At 45.8% G+C, this 20297-nt stretch overlaps 2 protein-coding genes across 4 annotated transcripts; one reads left to right on the top strand and one right to left on the bottom strand.

Annotated features, from left to right (window-relative positions):
• The first annotated feature begins 1253 nt into the window (after window positions 1-1253).
• Window positions 1254-10392, top strand: ZSCAN5B (zinc finger and SCAN domain containing 5B). Of its 3 annotated transcripts, none has more exons than XM_020895555.2 (6): window positions 1254-1367; window positions 1806-2307; window positions 2597-2803; window positions 3328-3378; window positions 3716-3869; window positions 9682-10392. In XM_020895555.2, exons 2-6 carry the CDS (start codon window positions 1930-1932, stop codon window positions 10326-10328), a joined length of 1437 nt encoding a protein of 478 aa, XP_020751214.2. In that variant the 5' UTR covers window positions 1254-1367; window positions 1806-1929; the 3' UTR covers window positions 10329-10392. The 3 variants fall into 3 exon arrangements, with proteins under 3 accessions (XP_020751214.2, XP_020751213.2, XP_020751215.2); XM_020895554.2 differs by lacking the exon at window positions 9682-10392 and adding an exon at window positions 4244-5474; XM_020895556.2 differs by lacking the exons at window positions 3328-3378; window positions 9682-10392 and adding an exon at window positions 4244-5474.
• An 8067-nt stretch (window positions 10393-18459) lies between these two features.
• LOC139029995 (transcription initiation factor TFIID subunit 13) lies at window positions 18460-18961 on the bottom strand. The gene has a single exon (XM_070451730.1). The coding sequence runs from the start codon at window positions 18954-18956 to the stop codon at window positions 18582-18584; it is 375 nt and encodes a 124-aa protein (XP_070307831.1). The 5' UTR covers window positions 18957-18961; the 3' UTR covers window positions 18460-18581.
• Between the last annotated feature and the right edge of the window lie 1336 nt (window positions 18962-20297).

Genomic DNA, 20297 nt, shown 5'->3' with positions numbered 1-20297 from the left:
GTGTGCCCCGAGTGTCACCGGCCTTCTGCTCCCTAGGGTTCTCAAATCCCACCAGGAAACCCATTCTGAATGACTGGCCCAGGACCCTGCCCTTGAGTCCCAGTCCTTTCTGCTCCAAGAAGGAAATTCACAAAGATTGGTCACTTCTGTAACACAAAGGGTGGATGACGTGTGAAGAGCTTCGGAGGATATTGGCTGGGGGGGGGGGGGGGTCCATTTGCGTGAGTGAGGAGGTTATTTTGGCTTATGTCTCCCTTTGATTTTGCTTTCCACTTCAGTGTAGCTTATGTTTAATAAGTTTTTGCTTTGTATTGTTGTTCTCCTAATGAAAGCATGTCTCATTAGTTACCAGTACTTCATGAAACTGCACCTACTGTTGACTGCCTTCCTGTTAGGCGGGACTTCAGTGTAAAACTGCCTGCTCCTGGCAGAGAGGCCAGATGAAATCACAGGCTCTCCAGTGGAATTTAAATGTCAAATAAACACATTTCTGTCAAAGAGTGTTCTGCGTATTTTCTAAGACTTTTCTACATGGAATAGGTGACTGCCGTGGTTTTGCCTACATGGCTATTACTATGCTGAGATATGCTCATTCCATACTTGTTCGGGTTATTTCTTCCCGAGGTGTTTAGGAAAAGGAAGGCTTCCGAAACCGATAGGTGTCATTCTTTTTTCCTACCGGTGTACAACTTCTAGTCTTTAAAAAGGCTACTTAGAAATCGGTCCTTCTCACACCTTAGCTCATCAGCTGATTTTAGAAAAGCCTTTTAAAAAGACTTCTCTCACAAGAACAGAAAGACGAGAGTCGTCAACCCGATCTGCCTACCACCAGCATGTCTCTGACTCCGTCAAACCCTCCAGGCAGTGAGAAAAAAATTCCCGCGCTCATTAAAGCCAGTCCGTTCACCCCAAAACGCAATCCCCAAACTCCAAAACCAATAAAATAACGAAAAGAAAGCCGGTCCACGGCTCTCCGCAGCGCCGTCCAGCGGTGGAGACGCAGCGCCACCCCGCAGGCGGCGCGGTTTCCTTCCGCGCCCTGGGAATTAAGGTCGCACGTGCCTCCCCGCTTGGCCAAAAACAAACCAAACACCCACGGAATCTGTCACTAAACCACTGCGGAGGCCTCTTCAGTGAACTGTGGGTTCTCCGGAGGGAGTTTCCGCGGGCAGTCGAGCCCCTGGTGATTAAGTAAAATGGGACTATCTACAATGGTTCGCCCACCCTTAACCAATCAATGCGCTGACTGGGTAACAGGCCACGGAGTCCGGCGTTTCTTCCAGCTCTAGGGGGAGACATTTCCCCTCCTGCCGCAGGTTGAGAGCAAGTCGCCAACTGAGGAGACGAGGCGAGAAGGCTTCAGGGAGGTAACTGACGGGACCTGTCTACAGAGACCGCTAGAAAGTCGGGGCGTGTCGATGTGGGTTTCAGGAAGTCTTGAGTCTCTGTTCACCGTGCATTCACTCAAAGACCTCGTGAAATCCACCGATCTCCCGCCGGCCCCACGTTAACTGTGGGGTTCATTTGTGGAACTCTTCTGTGAGATGAGATTATTTCCACACTCCGTGGTGTCGTGTGGTGTGCTTCGTTTTTTCAATAAGGGCTTTTAAGCGCTGCCCTGTAGAGATTTTGACCACACAGTTTCTTGTTGTACTATAAGATGGATGTCGGAAGAATAATAGAATGGATTCTTGTCCCTGGTATGAAATACCGAAGGGGGAATAATGTCCAGTATTGGGATGAGGGATTGTAGGGTGGATGAAAATAAAACTAATTGGCTGCATTCTATTTCTTTTTGCCCCTAGACTTCTGAATACTGAATCTATTATTGAGTAAAAGCAAAAGGAAATTCCTTTCCATCGGGGTCAATTGGGCACCCATTTCTAGAAGCATTTGCCCAGAGTCCTACTGGAAAATTCTACAGTCAGTATGGCTGAGAACCAGACAAGGGGTCGTGGCCACGTTGCGGACAGCCCCGGAGCAGAGTCACCAGCGTCTGCACCACGCCAAGACACCAGAAGGAAAAACCCGGACTCCGACGTTGAAGAGTTGCGCGTTCGCTTCAGGAAGTTTAGCAGGTCGGATGAACCCGACCCGATCAAGGCTCTGAGGAGACTCCGTGAACTCTGCGGTCTGTGGCTGAGGCCGGATCTTCACACCAAGGAGCAGATGCTGGACAGGCTGGTGCTGGAGCAGTTCGTGACGTGCATGCCGCCGGAGATCCAGGACTTAGTCAAAAGAAGCGGTGCCGAGACGTGTAAGGACCTGGAAGAGGTGCTGAGAAATAAGCAGAAACTGAAGAAATGGGTGAGTAGGACCCTAGTGACCCTGTGAGACAGGGAAAGGTGGGATGTGGGGCTGCGAGCTGGGAGATGAACCAGCAGGACCAGAGGGGTTGGCTCTGCATCAGTGATGCCCACACGGGTGAGCGCTTGCCTGGAGCATCACCGGAGATGTTTCCCTTGGTCCTCACTCTGAGGGTGTTGCTCTTTCAAATGTCATTCCCAGGAGGTGGGCTCCTAGGGTGGCATACGCAATGAATACCTTTTTGGATCTTGCGAAGGGAGACTGATGCTATTGGAACTTTTCCTCACAGACTGTAGTCCGTGTCCGAGACCAGGAATTTTTGATCCAAGACTTGGGTGTTGAGATATTAGAAGTGGAGGTCAGAGACATGCATGATGAGGGAGACCGATCCAGGGAACCCCAGTCTACAGTCAGTGCCGTTGCTCCAGACGGGGGCCAGCGGGAAAGCCGGAAGGCGCAGCAGCTGCCAGGAGCCAAGGACCTGTCTAGGGGGCAGGTGAGTGCGATGTCCTGACCTTTGGAGAGTCTGGGAGCAGGCAGAAGAGGGTTGGGTGGGTGTGGCTGCTAGAGTGTTTGGGAGAATTTGGCAACGAAATGGACCCACTGCCTCCAGGAATTCCCATGGATGCGTTCCGTTCCCAGACATTTTCCAGCCAGTGTGAGAATGAAGACTCATCCATCTTTCATGGTGCCTCACCATGAAAGCTTGTGGCCATAAGCATGAGGACAGAGGAGTCCTGTTTCCATGGGATGGTGCTGGGTCCATTCACCAGGGGTAAATGCACTCACAGCTGATTGACCCATGATGGATTTTGTCAGAGGCACTTAATATTGGGGAATATTGTAAACACCTTGAATTGAATAAAAAGTTCCTAATTGGAGTCATTTTTCCCCTCAGAAGATTTTGGGGTATGTCTGGAGAGAGTGGATTTTTTTGAAATGTGAATAGGGAGAGGAGATGCTACTGATTTCTCGTAAGTAGAGACCAGCGATACTGCTTATCATTTTATCATGCCCCAGGTCACCCTCCATGATGAAGACAAATCCAGGCAACTATCAACACGTGGTGAGGTCAGGAGCCGTAGAGCCAGAGTCCTCTGCTTTCAGAGTCAGGGGCAGGGAGAATTTGAGATGAGGTGGAGAGATGTGTGCAAAGACAATTCTCAGTGCCAGCTGTGAAGTCTGGACTTGATTGCCAGACGTGGGTGGTATAGATCAAGGACAGACATGGGAATCAGGAGAGGATTGCCATTCAGGCTGATGGGAAGCAGTCAGGACATATCCCCCAAACTGGTATTCAGAAAGCTGGAGTCTTAGATCAGGGTATGAGGGGGGTGGGGAAAGAAGAGACAGAGCTTGCCGTGGGCTGAGGCAGTGGGATTGACTCTGCTTGGTTGCCCCTTGTCAGGACCAGAAAGCTCTCCTGCCAGAGATCATTCCTGAAACAGGTGAACTGGAGGGTCAGACGCCCTCCAAGGAGAACTTGGAGAAGGACCTGCTGGAAGACACGGGAATGATAAGAACCCTTCCGTCTCAAGAGCCTGAACTTCTGCAGGATTGTGGTGAGTATTTAAAACTTGGAGACCACAGGAGGTAATGACTCCCTCCGATGATGGCCAGGAAGGGGTACCCAGTATTTCCATCCCTTGGTGTTGGGGGGTAGGAGTTGGTTCTCCAATGCCAACCTTCTCCATCATCAACATTCCAGAGTGTTTCATCAGCTAGACTCCTAGGTAGTTTGGTTGATGGGAAATCTGTGGCCAAGATCAGGGATGGTTCCAATGAGGCTGGCACCATGGAAAATGCTCTTTGATAAATATGGTGCTGAATCTCTTCTTTCAGCAGACTCCGGGAGGGCAGAGAGAGAGGGGAGAGTTCCCAGGAAGGAACTGATACTTAAAATGTGGCTCCTGAACCCTTTCCTCCTGTGTTCCAGAGGGAGACATTTCCATTACGAGTGGATCCAGAAGAGGTCCTCTGAAGAATTGCAGACATGTCAAAAGGAAACGGGATAGCAGTCCCACTTGCCAAGACATGCGTCAAGAAGCAGCCACATGCTTGGACCAAGGAGAGTTCTCAGGACAGCTTGGGTCCCATTCCGTTGGTGCATCTGGCACCGTGGGACCCACCAGTCTTCCTGAGGGAGCAGAAACCCCGGGACAGGCACCCTCTGAATGCAGGGTGTGCAAAAAGAGCTTTCTTTATCAATCTCAGCTTGCCGTGCACCAGAAGACACACACAAGAGAGAGGCCCTTTCACTGCGACATCTGTGACAAAAGATTCATACAGCCTTCGGACTTGCGGGTTCATCAGCGGATCCACACGGGCGAGAAGCCCTACCGCTGTGATCTCTGCCCCAAGAGGTTCACCCACGACTCCACACTGCGCGCTCACAAGAGGACCCACACCCAGGAGAAGCCTTTCCGCTGTGAGCACTGTGACAGAGCTTTCGGCCACCGAGGGAACCTCAGCGCTCACCAGCGCACCCACTCTGGGGTCAAGCCCTACGTGTGCCCCGAGTGCCACAGCGCCTTCCGTCAGCTGGGGACCTTCAGACGCCACCAGAAAATCCATTCCAGATGATTCACCCAGGACCCCACCGTCAGGCCCGAGGCTTTTCTGTTTTAAGGAGAAGATTTAGCATAATTTGTCACCTGTGTGATACAAAGTGTGGATGACATGCGAAGAGTTTAGGAGGATACTGGAACCAGCAGGGTTCCGTTTGCATGAATTAGGATATTTGAGTGATGATTTATTTTTCGTTTTGGATTTTGTTTTCTGCTTTGCTATAGACTATAGTTTTCTTTTTCATTTGTTTATTTTCAGTTGGAAGATAATTGCCTTACGGTGTTAGACTATGGTTTTCTCACATATTTTTGCTTTGTGCTGTTCTTGTTCTTCCAGTGAAGACATGTTTCCCTGGTTATCAGCACTTCATCATGAGAGTGAGGCTACTGCTGATTGCCTTCTTGCCAGGCATGATTTCCTTGTAAAATAGGATGCTCCTTTCAGGACGGCTAGATTAAATACAGGCTCACCAGTGAAATTTAAATTTCAAATAAACAAACACATTTCTATCAGAGAGCTGTGTATTTTCTTTTCTAAGGCTTTGCTACACAGAGTAGGTGATACCCGTGGTTTTGTCCACATGGCCATTATTACGTTGAGATAAGTTCCCTTTGTACTAGTTTGGATACTGCTTCCTTAGGTATTTAGCAAAAGAAGGCTTCTTAAATTGATAAGTGTCTTCTTTTTCCCTACTGGCCTACAACCTCTGGTTTCTGTGATGCCTTTCTGAAATGGCTTCTCACAGTTGATCTCATCAGCTGATTTTAAACAAAAGTCTTTGATGAGTTATTTCATGAGAAAAGAAACAAGATTAGGTAACCCAATTTGATTACAATCCCCGGATTACAATTATTGGACTGCCTCACAGTCTCCAAGCAGAGAGGAAAAATTGATTAGATCAGGAAAATCAATCTGTTTCTCCAAGAAATGCCATCCATGAAGTCTAAAATAAATAAAATACATTAGAGAAAGTTTACTGCCAAACCAATATGGTGGCCTCTTTAATGGTTTTTCCTGTTGGGAGTCTTCACAGGAAATTGAATCTACCCAGATTATCCAAAGTGGTTCCTTCCATGACCTTTATCCAATCACTGGGATGATGAGGTTATGGCCAGAAACCCCTGGAGTCTCACCCAACTCTCTATAAATACAGACATTTCAGCTCCAGACAGACTTTGAGAGCTAGTCCCTGACCTGAGGATGCTGAAGGCAAGAGGCCGCGAAGGGGTAAGCGATGAGTGGGCACGTCCAAGGAGAATGCTCAGAAATCAGGACACGTGGGTGGGCTTCAGAAAGGTCTTGCTTCCTGTTCATCTTATGTTAGCTGGAAGACCTGACAGGAGATCTCCCTCTAACCCCACATTAACAACGGTTAATCGAACTCTTCTGTGAGGGGAGAGGGATGTTTCCACACACGTTGCTGTGAGGTGCCTCGTTTTCTTCAAGGGTTTCTGAGCGGCGACCCTGTGGCCATTTAAAAACTACATATGTATTTATTAATAGTGTTAATTTTTTTAATTCATTCATTTTGGCTGGGCTGGGTCTTTTTTGTGAGGGCTTTCGTAGCTAGCGGGGACTACTCTCTAGCTGAGGGGTGTGGGCTTCCCACTGCGGTGGCTTCTCCTGTCGCAGAGCCTGGAGTCTAGAGCTCAGGTTCAGTAGTTGCCCCTCGCAGGCTCGAGAGCTGTGGTGCACAGGCTTAGGGGCAGGTGGGATCTTCCCGTATCGGGGATCAAAACCATGTCCCCCTGCATTGGCAGGCAGATTCTTATCCACTGGACCACCAAGGAAGCCCTATGGTCATTTTTGACCAGACAGTTTTATGAGATATTGAATGAGTCAGGCAATGGTGTCTAATATTGGGATGTAGGGGAAACAGAAGGGTGGAATAAAATGAAACCCATTTGGTTCTTTCTTTCCGCTCCTCCCCCCCTCCACCCCCAGACTTCTAAACAGTGACTTTAATGCTGAGGGAAAAAAAAAGGAAATCCATTTCCATAGACAGCAACTGGGCACCCACTTCTAGAAGCATTTGCTCAGAATCCTATTGGAAATTCCTCCATCAATATGGCTGAGGACCAGACATTTTTTCAGGGTTGTGGACACGTCACAGATAGCCCTGGAGCAGAGTCACCGGCATCCGTGCCACCCCGAGACGCACTCATGGAAAACTCAGGCTGTGACCAGGAAACCTGGCACATCCGCTTCAGAACATTTAGCGGCTCGGAGGAATCCGACCCCCTCGAGGCTCTGAGGAGACTCCGTGAACTCTGCCGCCTGTGGCTGAGGCCGGATCTTCACACCAAGGAGCAGATGCTGGACAGGCTGGTGCTGGAGCAGTTCATGATCTGCATGCCCCTGAAGTGCCAGGTCCTGCTCAAAGAAAGTGGGGTGCAGAGCTGCAGAGAGCTGGAGGACGTGCTAAGAAATAAGCAGAAACCCAAGAACTGGGTGAGTAGGACCTTAGAGGTGGGTGTGGGATGAGAAGACACCTGCAAGCTTCAGGAATCCCAAGACAGGACTCGAGGGCTTGGCTCTGTGGCAGTGATTTCCGCACAGGCGAGAGAAGCTCACACTGGGAAATTTGGGATATTTTTGGCGGTCTCAACTTGAAGGACATAGATCTTTTATGCCAAACGTGCGCTTCTATTGTCAATGTCACTGGATGCCTGAGAGCTATATTCCAGGTCTTATAGAGGCTGATCTTGATTGCTTTCTCCCCTCATAGGCTATAGTCTGCATAAAAGGACAGGAATATCTTGTGCGCAACCCAGATGTTGAGATGGTTGAAGTCAAGGCCGGTGACATGGACGATGAGAGAGACCCGTGCAGGGAGCCCCAACCCCCTGCGAGTGTCATACCTCCAGAGGATGGCCAGGAGGAAAGCCAAGAGCTGCAGAATCTGCCGGGAGCCACGAGCCTGTCAAGGGAGCAGGTGAGTGAGTGGAAGCAGGTAGAAGAGTCAGGTGGGTGTGGCTGCTTGAGTAATTGGGCGATTTGGCAAAGGACAGGAGTGGATCCATTGCTTCCAGGAATTCCCGTGGATGCATTCAGCTCCTGGACATTATTCCTAGCCAGTGTGAGAATGAAGATCATCCATCTTTGTCCCTCTGCCATGAAAGCTTCTAGTCTCAGGAGTGGGGAGAAGGGAATCCTGTCTTCCTCACATGATGCTAGGTTCAGTTTGCCACTGGTAAATGCGCTGACAGCTGATTTACCCGCGGCCACTTTCCCCAAGGGCACGTTATATTTCAGAATATGATCATTCCTTGCAACTGAAGGAGTGACTCCAAATTGGACTCATTTTGCCCCCCAGTAGACATTGGGCTTTCCTGGTGGCTCAGATGGTGAGGAATCTGCCTGCAGTGCAGGAGACCTGGGTTTGATCGTTGGGTCAGGAAGATCTCCTGGAGAAGGGAATGGCTACCCACTCTAGTGTTCTTGCCTGCAGAATCCCATGGACAGAGGAGCCTGGTGGCTATAGTCTGTGGGTTCGCAAAGAGTCAGACACAACTGAGCCACTAATACTTTCAGACATTGAAGAATGAATGGAAGACAGTTGATTTGTTCAGATGAGGTTGGGTATGGGCAGGGGATGCTACTGACTTGCATGGAGTAGAGATCAAGAATACTGGTCATCATCTTCCTATGTACCGGGTAACCGCCATCACAAAGTCTCCAACAATGATGAAGTCAAGAGACCTGCACCTAGAGTTCTTTACTTCCAGAGTCAGGGGCAGGCAGAAGTGGGCATGATTTGGAGAGACTGATGCATAGAGAAGTCAGAGTGCCAACTGTGATGTCCTAATTTGATTGCAAGATACGGTCTGTATAGACCCAGGACAATCTTGAGTATCAGGAGACGATTATCAATCAGGGTGATGGGGTGAGTATCAGGAGACGATTATCAATCAGGGTGATGGGGTGAGTATCAGGAGACGATTATCAATCAGGGTGATGGGGTGAGTATCAGGAGACGATTATCAATCAGGGTGATGGGGTGAGTATCAGGAGACGATTATCAATCAGGGTGATGGGGTGAGTATCAGGAGACGATTATCAATCAGGGTGATGGGGTGAGTATCAGGAGACGATTATCAATCAGGGTGATGGGGTGAGTATCAGGAGACGATTATCAATCAGGGTGATTGGGTGGACCAGAAGAAGTCAGGGCATATCCCCTAAAATGACATTAAGAAAGTTCCCCCAGGCAGATGGGGAAACAGGAAACAGTTTTCCATGGACTAAGGTAGATGGGTTATTGACTCTGCTTGGTTGCTCCTTGTCAGGACCAGAAAGCTTTCCCGCCAGAGACCATTCCTGAAATAGGTGAACCGGAGGGTCAGACGCCCAAGGAGAACTTGGAGAAGGACCTGATGGAAGACAGGGGAGAGACAAAAACCCTTCAGTCTCAAGAACCTGAACTTCTGAAGGCTCCTGGTGAGTATTTAAAACCATGAAATTCAGTGGAGTTAGTGACTCCCTCCTATGGTGGCACAGGGCTGGGTAGCCAGCATTACCATCCTTGGATAGGTGGGGTGGAGATCATTGTCCAGTGCCAACCTTCTCCATCATCAATGTTGCAGAGTCTCACAGTCCAAGCTCTTAGCTTGGTTGCTTGATGGGAACTTCTCAGCCAACATCAGGGTTCCAGTGAGGCTGGCAGCACAGAAAACGCTCCTTGTTAAATGTGGTGCTGAATCTCTTCTTTCAGCAGATTCTGGGAGTGTAGAGAGAGAGAAGAATCCTCAAGAAGGAACTGATATTTAAAATGTGGCTCCTGAACCCTTTCCTCCTGTGTTCCAGAGGGAGACGTTTCCACTACGAGTGGATCCAGAAGAGGTCCTCTGAAGAATCGCAGACATGTCAAAAGGAAACGGGATAGCAGTCCCACTTGCCAAGACGTGCGTCAAGAAGCAGCCACATGCTTGGACCAAGGAGAGTTCTCAGGACAGCTTGGGTCCCATCCCGTTGGTGCATCTGGCACCGTGGGACCCACCAGTCTTCCTGAGGGAGCAGAAACCCCGGGACAGGCGCCCTCTGAATGCAGGGTGTGCAAAAAGAGCTTTCTTTATCAATCTCAGCTTACCCTGCACCAGAGGACACACGCAGGAGAGAGGCCCTTTCACTGCGACATCTGTGACAAAGCATTCTTACAGCTTTCAGATCTGCGGGTTCACGAGCGGATCCACACCGGCGAGAAGCCCTACTGCTGTGATCTCTGCCCCAAGAGGTTCACCCACAACTCCACGCTGCGCGCTCACAAGAGGACCCACACCCAGGAGAAGCCTTTCCGCTGTGAGCACTGTGACAGAGCTTTCGGCCACCGAGGGAACCTCAACGTTCACCAGCGCACCCACTCTGGGGTCAAGCCCTACGTGTGCCCCGAGTGCCACAGCGCCTTCCGTCAGCTGGGGACCTTCAGACGCCACCAGAAAATCCATTCCAGATGATTCACCCAGGACCCCACCGTCAGGCCCGAGTGCCCGCTGCTCCTAGAAGGAAATTCAGGATTATTTGTCACATATGTGATACAATGAAAGGGTGACATGTGAAGAACTTAACGATCATGCTGGAACCCGATGGGATTCCACTCACATGAGTTAGGCGGATATTTGAGGCATGACTTATCTTTCCCTTCAGATTTTGTATTCTACTTTAGTGTAGCCTGCGTTTTTCTGATAAGTTTTGGCTTTGTGTTGTTCTTCTTTCAGTGAATGCAGGTCCCATTAGTTTTCAGGACTTCTTCATGAAACTGAGGTCACTGCTGATTGTCCCCCCATTAGGGAAGATTTAATTGTGAAATAGGATGCTCCTAGCAGAGTGGCCAGATGAAATACAGGATCACCAGTGAAATTTAAATTTCAAATAAACAAAGACACTTCTGTCAATTAAGTGTCCTGTGTATTTCCTCTTCCAAGGTTTTTTTATATGGAGTGGATGATAGCTGTGGTTTCTTATGTGGCCACTATTACGTGGAGATATCTTCCCTCTGTAGGGCTTCTGCAGTGGCTCAGCGGTAAAGAATCTGCCTGCAATACGAAAGACCCAGGTTTGATCCCCGGGTCAGGAAGATCCCCTGGAGAAGGGAATGGCAACACACTCCAGTATTCTTGCCTGGAGAATCCCATGCACAGAGGAGCTTGGCAGGCTATAGTCCATGGGGTTGCAAAGAGTCGGACAAGCCTGAAGCAACTGAACACACCTGTCTTCCCTCTGTACTTGTTTGGATATTTCTTCCCTAGGTGTGTAGAAGAAGGAAGACTTCCAAAACTGATAGGTGTCATTCTTCTGCCCTACAGCAGTGCAAATTCTGATTTTCTAAATGCTTACTCCCAAATGGGTTCTTTTCACACTGTAGCTTTTCAGGTGATTTTAGAAAATTCTTTTGAGCTGTATTTACATGAGAAAAAATAGTTATGTAACCCAACAACTATCATATCTCTATTCTCTTACTCCTGCGAACTCTTCAGACAAATGTAGAAAAAAAATTCACTAAACCAGGAATACCAATTCATTTCCCCTCAAAAATGCAATCCATAAAAGACTAAAGTACAATAAGTGAAGTCCTCCACAAAACCAATGTGGAGGCTTCTTTAATAAGTCATGGTTCTTCTGGTGTAGTTTCCATGGAAAATGAATCCCCCCCAGCTTACCTAAAATGGTTCACTCTACAACATTCACCCAATCACTCCGCTTTTGGGGTAACAGGCAGGGACCCCTGAAATTACCCCCAGCACTGTATAAATAGAGACATTTCATCTCCTGGCACAGTTTGAGAGCCAGTCCCTGACTTGGGAACACTTAGGGCAAGAAGGCTCAATAGAGTAAATGTCAAATGGGGACATGTGAAAAGACAGCTTAGAGGTCAGGACAGATGGACGTGAGTTTCAGAAGGGTTTGGTTTTCTATGCTGGGGTCATTAGCTTGAGACCTCGTGAAAACAACTGATCTCCCTAGATTCCCATACTAACTATGGTTGATTGTTGAACTGTTCCATGACATGAGGAGAACTTGTCACTCAATTGAACCTGAAAACCCCAAAACACTAATTGTAAAATATACATGCACCCCAATGTTCATAGCAGCAGTATTTACAATAGCCAAGACATGGACGCAATGCAAGTGGCCATCAGGCAGATGATGGACAGTCTGATGTCCATCAGAGGAATGGATGGAGATGTGGTATTAATGTACAATCGAATATTATTCAGTCATAAAAAAGAGTGACATTTTACCACTGGCAGCAACATAGATGGACCTGGGGGGCATTATGTTTAGTGAAGTAAGTCAGACAGAGAAAAGCAAATATTGCATAATATTATTGATACTTATAGGTGGAATCTAAAAAAAATGGCTAATACAACAGGGACTTCCCAGTGGCTAAGACTCCAAGCTCCCAATGCAGGGGGTCCAGGTTAGATTCCTGGTCAGGGAACTAGATCCTGCCTGCCAAAACTAAGACTTGGAGCTGCTGAATAAATGAATATTTTTTAAAAATAAGTAAATAATTAAAAAATACAACAAGCTAGTGAATATAACAAAAAGCAGGCTCACAGATACAGAGAACTAACTAGTGGGTGACTAATGATGAGAGGAAAGGTGGGGGAATGGAAGGCAGAGACTCTTGGGTGTCAAGGTACAAGGATGCTGTGTACAACATGGGGACGAGAGCCTGTATGTATTAGATAGCCAATATCTAGCCATTGTCATTCATTTAATGTAACAGTAAATGAAGTGAAAAGTGAAAGTGAAAGTCACTCAGTCATGTCTGACTCTTTGTGACCCCTTGGGAATAGTCCATGGAATTCTCTAGGCCAGAATACTGGAGTGGGTAGCCTTTCCTTTCTCCAGGGGATCTTCCCAACCCAGGGATTGAACCCAAGTCTGCCGCATTGCAGGTGGATACTTTACCAGCTGAACCACAAAGGAAGCCCCAAAATACTGGAGTGGGTAGCCTATCCCTTCTCCAGTAGATCTTCCCGACCCAGGAATCGAACCAGGGTCTTCTACACTGCAAGCAGATTCTTTACCAACTGAACTATCAATAAGTGACAATTAGCTCTTTTTGCAAGCTTGGAACGTTTCTCTTAAAATCATCCAGCCAGCAGAGGGCAGGGGTATCATTTCTGTACGTTCTTGCCAAACTGGATATTGTATTTTTTGACTCCAGAGGCACAAATATAAGGCCGTCATTTTTTTTTTTTTTAAGGATTTATTTATTTTGGTTGTGGTGGGTCTTCGTTGCTGTGCACGGGCTCTCTCTAGCTGTGGGACTTCCCTGGTGGTACAGTGGATAGGAATCCGCCTGTCAACGCAGGGGACACTGGTTTGAGGCCGGGTCCAGAAAGATCCCACATGACATGCAGCAGCAAGGCCCGGGTGCTGTGCCACAGCTACTGAGCCTGTGTGCCTGGAGCCCGTGCCCGCAGCAGGAGAAGCCTTAGCCAAAAGTAAATACAAAGCCAGCTAATGAAACCGTTATTTTAAAGACAAACAGAGACCAGAGACTGAGCGCTCTGGATGCAGCACCAAGACCTGAGCCAGTGGACAAGTGACCCAGTGGACAAGTAAGCACGGAGTGTGGATATCCTGAGCCGTGCCCTTGAGACAAATATCAAATTACTGCTTTGTACATCTGAAACTAATGTTAGATTGTAAGCCAACTATCCTTCAGTAAAAAATAAAAGGAAAAAATAAAATAACCAGGGCTTCAAATGGGGAAACGTTTTGCTAACTGATTCCCCAAGGAATGAGTATCTGTTTCAAGTAAATAAACCTTTCTGCTGTTCGTGCAGGAAGGAATTTGATCCTTCATACGATACTGCACGTGATCTGCCATTCTTTTCTTTTACTAGAACGCTATATTTAAATTTTATCATGAAATATTTTATTATTATATAAATCATTATTAACCCAAAGTATAATATAGAGGTAAAATTCTGATTACTATAATGACAATCTTTATTTATTTATTTTTGGCCACCCCATGAAGCATGTGGGATCTTCGCTCCCTGACCAGGGATTGAACCCATACCCCTTGCACTGGAAGGCGAAGTCTTAACCACTGGACTGCCAAGGAAGTCCTTGTTCTAGTTTCTTGTGTGTATGCACACTTTCTCTTTGAATGTGAACCTCAGAACCTACTTAGTAAATTCTATTTTAAAAAATCCCATTGGAACATGTCTTTTTTTAGTTTGTCTAGTTCCCTTTGCGTCTATTTACTTTTTATTTACAACCACATCGTCAGCCCCGTACCCAGCCCACGTCATAAGCCCCATAAATATTCACTGAAAGAGTGAATGCATAAAGTTATGGTGCCTCCACAGGATAGAAGAGTGTGTGGTAGATAGAGCTTTATCCACTGTGCTGGCAAAACGCCTGTGACGAACTGACAGCTGGAAGAAAAAGCAGGTTACCTAGCCGTAGGCAGGATGGGGTTCTGTTTGTGTATCTGGTACAGGTGCAGGCAGGGGTGTGCGTGCAGGAGTGTGCACCTGGGTGTGCGTGTGAAACCCACACCACACTAAAAGGGTTACCACGAAAAGAACAAAGAAGTGAAGTGCACGTTTCTCTGCAGTTTTCAAGCTGCTATTGTCAGCAGCAGTATAGACACTTCGCTTTAGGTTGAAAAGTTTTTGATGACTATTTAGTAGTAAAAAAACTGCACGGAGTTGTGTCTAACCTATGATCCCACGAGTGTCAAACTTGAGCCTAAGTGGAGTCAGACGTCAGCTGAGGAGCGGGGGCGGCCGCAAGTGGGGAAGAGGAATGGGTGATTGGATAGCCAGAGGGAGATGCTGCCCACAGAGAGTAAGTCATTCACCCAGGAACTCCCAATGTGAGGCAAACGGGTGGTAAGCAAAACAAAAAGGTAAAAGAAAGAAACAGCGTCAGCGCTCACAGGTGGATGCTGCCTAATTACAGCCCAGAAGTCACTCTGCTCTCGAAATTTCAAAGTTTTAATTCCCTCTAATGTGTTCAAGTTTGTTTGTTCCCATAGCTCTCTTGCTCGGAGGACAAAGTTCCTTTTTTCCTTTGGGGTTCTCTCTGTCCCCGTGGCCTCAAAAATGAAGCTGTTGTTCTTGACCCTCCCGGAGATGGGTTGAATAATTGATCATAATTACGCAGCCTGGCAGGAAAGATGAAGAAAACAGCCTCACCTACTTCCAGGGTCCCTCTGAGGGTTGTTAAGGCGATTTTAATGAGTCCCAGAGCGTGATGCTCAACTTCTGCCTGTTGAGATGCCAAACTGGCATCAAAAAGTTCACTCTGAAGATCTGGAAAACATGACTTGCCAATTGTGAGCTGCCAGGCTGGGCCGCTTGGTTCAATGCTTATTAAAAAAACAAAGCTATCATCATTGCCTGTTTCTGATCGTGAAGCCTCAACCTTAAAGGAAATCAATGCTGACTATTCATTGGAAGGACTGATGCTGAAGCTCCAATACTTTGGCCACCTGATTGAAAGAGCTGACTCACTGGAAAAGACCTTGATGCTGGGAAAGACTGAGGACAGGAGAAGGGGACGACAGAGGATGGGATGGTAAAATAGCAACACTGGCTCGATGGACGTGAGTTTGAACACACTCCAGGAGACAGCGGAGGACAGAGGAGCCTGACGTGCTGCAATCCATGGGGTCGCACGCGTGTCAGAGTCCAAGAGTCAGACCCAGCTTAGCCGCTGAACAACAGTAACAACAACAACATGTCATGTTTTAGGTTCCACGCGTTAAGTGGCATCATATGGTGTTTGTCTTTCTCAGTCTGACTTACTTCACTGTTTTGTGATCAGCTCTGGGTCCGTCCACGTTGCCGCACATGGCATTATTTTGTCATTTGCATGGCTGAGTAGTATTCCACTGTGTGTGTGTCTCACGTCTTCTTTATCCATTCATTGAGACAAGCAGTCTTAAAACTTAGTGTCTTTATGTTTCCTATGTGTGTATATATATACATAACATAAATATGCTTATACACATAATATATGCGTATATATACAGTATATATTATATATACTGTACATATATACAATATATATTATATATACTGTATATATATACACATAATATACATATGCATATATACAAGGTATATATATTATATATATAATACATGCATTATATATGCAAATACATATATACACAGACACACACATTACACACATGTATTTTTTAAATGCAGGACAATTAGGAAGAGCAGCAAAGAAACTTAAACACAAGAGTGACATGATCATGATTTCCTTTAAAAATTCCAAACAGCAGTTTCTGTAGGGCCAGATGGCCCTGGAGGCCTGGACCAGCGGGGAGCCCACTGCCATGACCAAGGCGGTCCCTCCTTGAATGAGCACGCCCCGAGTTAGGCAGGGGTGAAGACAAAAGTCTGAGCAGCATTCCCAAACGTGTCTCGAGGGCCTCTGTTGCAGCTGGTGATAAAGAAAAGCAAGTCTAGAAAAGAAAAAAGAAAAGAAAAATAATTAAAAACAAAAAGAAAAGCAAGCCAGGGGCCCAAGGGGATCTCCCTGAAGGCAAGCTGGAGCTGAAGGGCAGGTCTGAAGGAGGAATATTAAGTGCCCATTTTTATTCTCTTTGTTTTTATTCTGTTACCAGTATTTTCTAATTTTCCTTGTCACGGCTTCTTCAACATACCCCTCATTTAAAAGCGGACATTTAATTCCCAAACACACGGGATTTTTAAAGTGTCTTTGATATTAACTTCTCATTTTGATATTAATTTCTCATCTCAGTGCTTTCTCCTCTGCAGCTGCCCTCTGCGGTTTTCCAGTCTCCTAACTTCTTTTTTTTTTCTTTTTAATTTTTTATACTTTATTCTCTATATTGATAGGTTAAGAAAGTGAAATCTTCCTAAGTACTGATTCATAGATAATGCTTATAAGCAACACACAAAACATTCAGTTTCACAAAGAGTAATATCCAGTGATCCCTTTAAATGCAACTTTAATCCTTTTAGCTAAATGCAAGACTAATACAATAAGCTAAATACACACAAAACTTGTATATCCTGAACTACAAAAGTGGTTTCCATAGCCACACATGGTTTTAGTCAAGTATACATTTTCACAATAAATAAATACTAACAAATATGTTAATAAAACACTACCCCAAATGCTTATCTGCCATCAACTTTTTCAGCAATGCCATTCCTGCTACTGAAAGCACTTTCAGAAGTTTTAATCTGACCTGGGGAAATGAGTTCTTTTAAAACCTGACAAACATGGCTGATTCATGTCAATGTATGACAAAAACCACTGCAATGTTGTAAAGTAATTAGCCTCCAACTAATAAAAATAAATGGAAAAAAAAAAAAATAAAACCTGACAAACAGTGTATTATAAACCCCAAAGATTTTTATGTCCAGTATGTCTTCCAACACAGAACCATTCATAGGAAATTCTTAGTTTCTGAAAAAATAGAAAATTAAATCACTCTTGTTAGAAAATTAAATCACTCTTGTTATCTAAAGAAGAATATTAAAACAAATTATCTTAAGACAAATAAACACTCCTACAAAAGGCTGTATTTTCTAATATCATTTCCTCTTTAAAAGAAACACAAACCAGTTCACCATCTTTTAATAACTTACACTACTGTGGTCTAAAAGCTTTAGAAATACATGAAACACATCTTAGCTATCAAAGTCAAAGGTGCCGGGCATACACACCAAGGAAACCAGATCTGAAAGAGACACGTGCACTCCAATGTTCATCACAGCACTGTTTATAATAGCCAGGACATGGAAGCAACCCAGATGCCCATCAGCAGACGAATGGATGAGGAAGCTGTGGTACATATACACCATGGAATATTACTCAGCCATTAAAAAGAATTCATTTGAATCAGTTCTAATGAGATGGGTGAAACTGGAGCCCATTATACAGAGCGAAGTAAGCCAGAAAGATAAAGACCATTACAGTATACTAACACATATATATGGACTTTAGAAAGATGGTAACGATAACCCTATATGCGAAACAGAAAAAGAGACTCAGATGTATACAACAGACTTGTGGACTCTGGGAGAAGGCGAGGGTGGGATGTTTCAAGAGAACAGCATCGAAACATGTATATTATCTAGGGTGAAACAGATCACCAGCCCAGGTTGGGTGCATGAGACAAGTGCTCGGGCCTGGTGCACTGGGAAGACCCAGAGGGATCGGGTGGAGAGGGAGGTGGGAGGGGGGACTGGGATGGGGAATACATGTAAATCCATGGCTAATTCATTTCAATGTATAACAAAAACTACTGTAATGATGTAAAGTAATTAGCCTCCAACTAATAAAAATAAATGGAAAAAAAAAAAAAAACAAAGTCAAAGGTGCCATTTAGATTTCACATATTAAACAGCTACAGTACAACCTACAATGGCACAAGTACACAAATATTAATTCATCATTGAGATGGTCAAGAGTCAGAAGAAACTGAATGGTTTGCAAACCAAAGGTACTTTGACTTACATGTAGTCATTAAAATCTAATATGTAATTCAAGTAGGGTAATATAATGGCAGGCAATTAAAGGCTCATATATCACTCTAAAATTGAAAACGTGAAAATAAAGCCTGAAAACTTTGTGGTTCTCCATTTTTCATTCACATGGTTAGGTATTAGGCAGGGCCTTACTGTGGAAAATATAGTTATGAAGTATGGTTTCCCCAGAAGATAATGAAGCTTCAGAAAGTACAAAAGGTGTCAAGATCCATAGTTTGCTTCATCAAATGCTTTTCTAGCGCGTTTCAATTCTTCATTCATAGTAAGCAAGTCTTTAACCCTAGCAAACTTTCTTGGGTCCTTTCGAATCAAGAAGACGATATCTTCAACTTGTACCCGACCTTGTCTTCCAATTGACATTGCCTTATGAGTCATTTCAGTGATGAACTCTATGACAAGGTCTTCAAGAATATCTACTGATTCAGTATAAGGATTCTGGTCATCTCCAAACCCATACATCATACACCGTAATTCTTTAGAAAAAAGTCTCTTTCTTTTACCCTGTCCACCTTCTGCACCTCCTCCAATTTCTTCACTTTCTTCCTCAAAGGTGGGATCCTCTTCTTCATCTGCCATCCCACCAGTCCCAGTCTCCTAACTTTATCGAGGCTTTCAATGGCAAAGTCAAAGATCTATCTTGGTAAATGGCACAATTCGCTTGGAAATAAGTGGGTTTTTTCCAAACATCTTGATATTGATTTCTAACATAATTCCACAGTAATAAGAGAACATACTACGTATGATTTCAGTATCTTTAGACCATGAAATTTCTGCACCTGCTCTTGTGTCCCTGGATGTGAGCCAGTGTCTCCTGGTTTACAGTCTAACTTGAATGGAGTTTGTATCTTCCTGCTGTGTGAAAATTGTATAAATCTTAAATATGTCGAATTGGTTCATCATGGTTTTCAAGTCCACTATAGTCCACTTCTCTGTACATTCATTCTACTCATTTCTGAGAGTTTGACATTGAAACTCCGACTTAAAAAACATCTTAATTTATCTACTTAAAACAAACAATTGTAACAAGTAGTGGAACTATATGTAACTTTGTTCTGTATTTTCCAAATCTCATGTAACTGTATTATCATATTTTCATAATTTTAAAAAGAGAAAGACAAAAAGCAAAAAATTATATAGCGGGACAATATGTGACTTTGTTTTGTATTTCTCAAGTCTCCTGCAAACCTGTTATCTTATTTTCACAACTGAAAAAAGAAAATCAAAGACAGCCCATTTTCAGTGGTCCGCGAGCAGGCCGGTGGGAAGGACATCCAGGGAGCCAACCAGGGGAACCCATGGGTGGCTTGGTTCTGGGGTCTGGAGTAGACAGCGGGCTTGACCAGTGTCTGCAGGGGAGTTCATGAGCCCCAGGTAGTGGAGAGGGTAGGGGGCAGAGAGCCCCGTGTCTGGGTGAGGTCTGCAGGAAGGACTAAACAGAGGAGGGCACCCAGGATACTGCCGGAGGCCACGGCAATCAGGGAGTGAAGGAAGGGGGCAGCAACGGAGACATTCGGGGCAGTGAGATGGTGACTCCAGCACGGGGTGACTCATCGGGGCCAGCGGGGCAGCTGGGGCTGACCCCCATGTCCTCGAGAGAATTTACGGGGAGGTTACGGAACACTTGCTCCTGGGACGTGAACTTCAGAGTCCCTCCAGTGCCTCCAGATCAAAGCTGTGCAGAAACCAGACGCCCACTGGCCTCAGACGCCTGGAGACCTGGCCGTCTTCCACCCTGGATCTTCCCGCCCACCACGGCCACATCTTCCTAAATGTGGGGGACTCCGCGAGCCTCTGGCACGTTTGCAGAGCTCTGCCACCCTTAGGGAGTCACGGGGGTGCAGTTTGGGGCAGTCGACCCCTCCTTTTCTGTTAGGAGCCATTTCTACTAGAAATTAAGTAAGCAACTCTAAGTAAACA

Source organism: Odocoileus virginianus, chromosome 20, assembly GCF_023699985.2.
Source record: "Odocoileus virginianus isolate 20LAN1187 ecotype Illinois chromosome 20, Ovbor_1.2, whole genome shotgun sequence".
Taxonomy (NCBI): Eukaryota; Metazoa; Chordata; class Mammalia; order Artiodactyla; family Cervidae; genus Odocoileus; species Odocoileus virginianus.
This window is presented reverse-complemented; position numbering and strand designations above follow the sequence as displayed.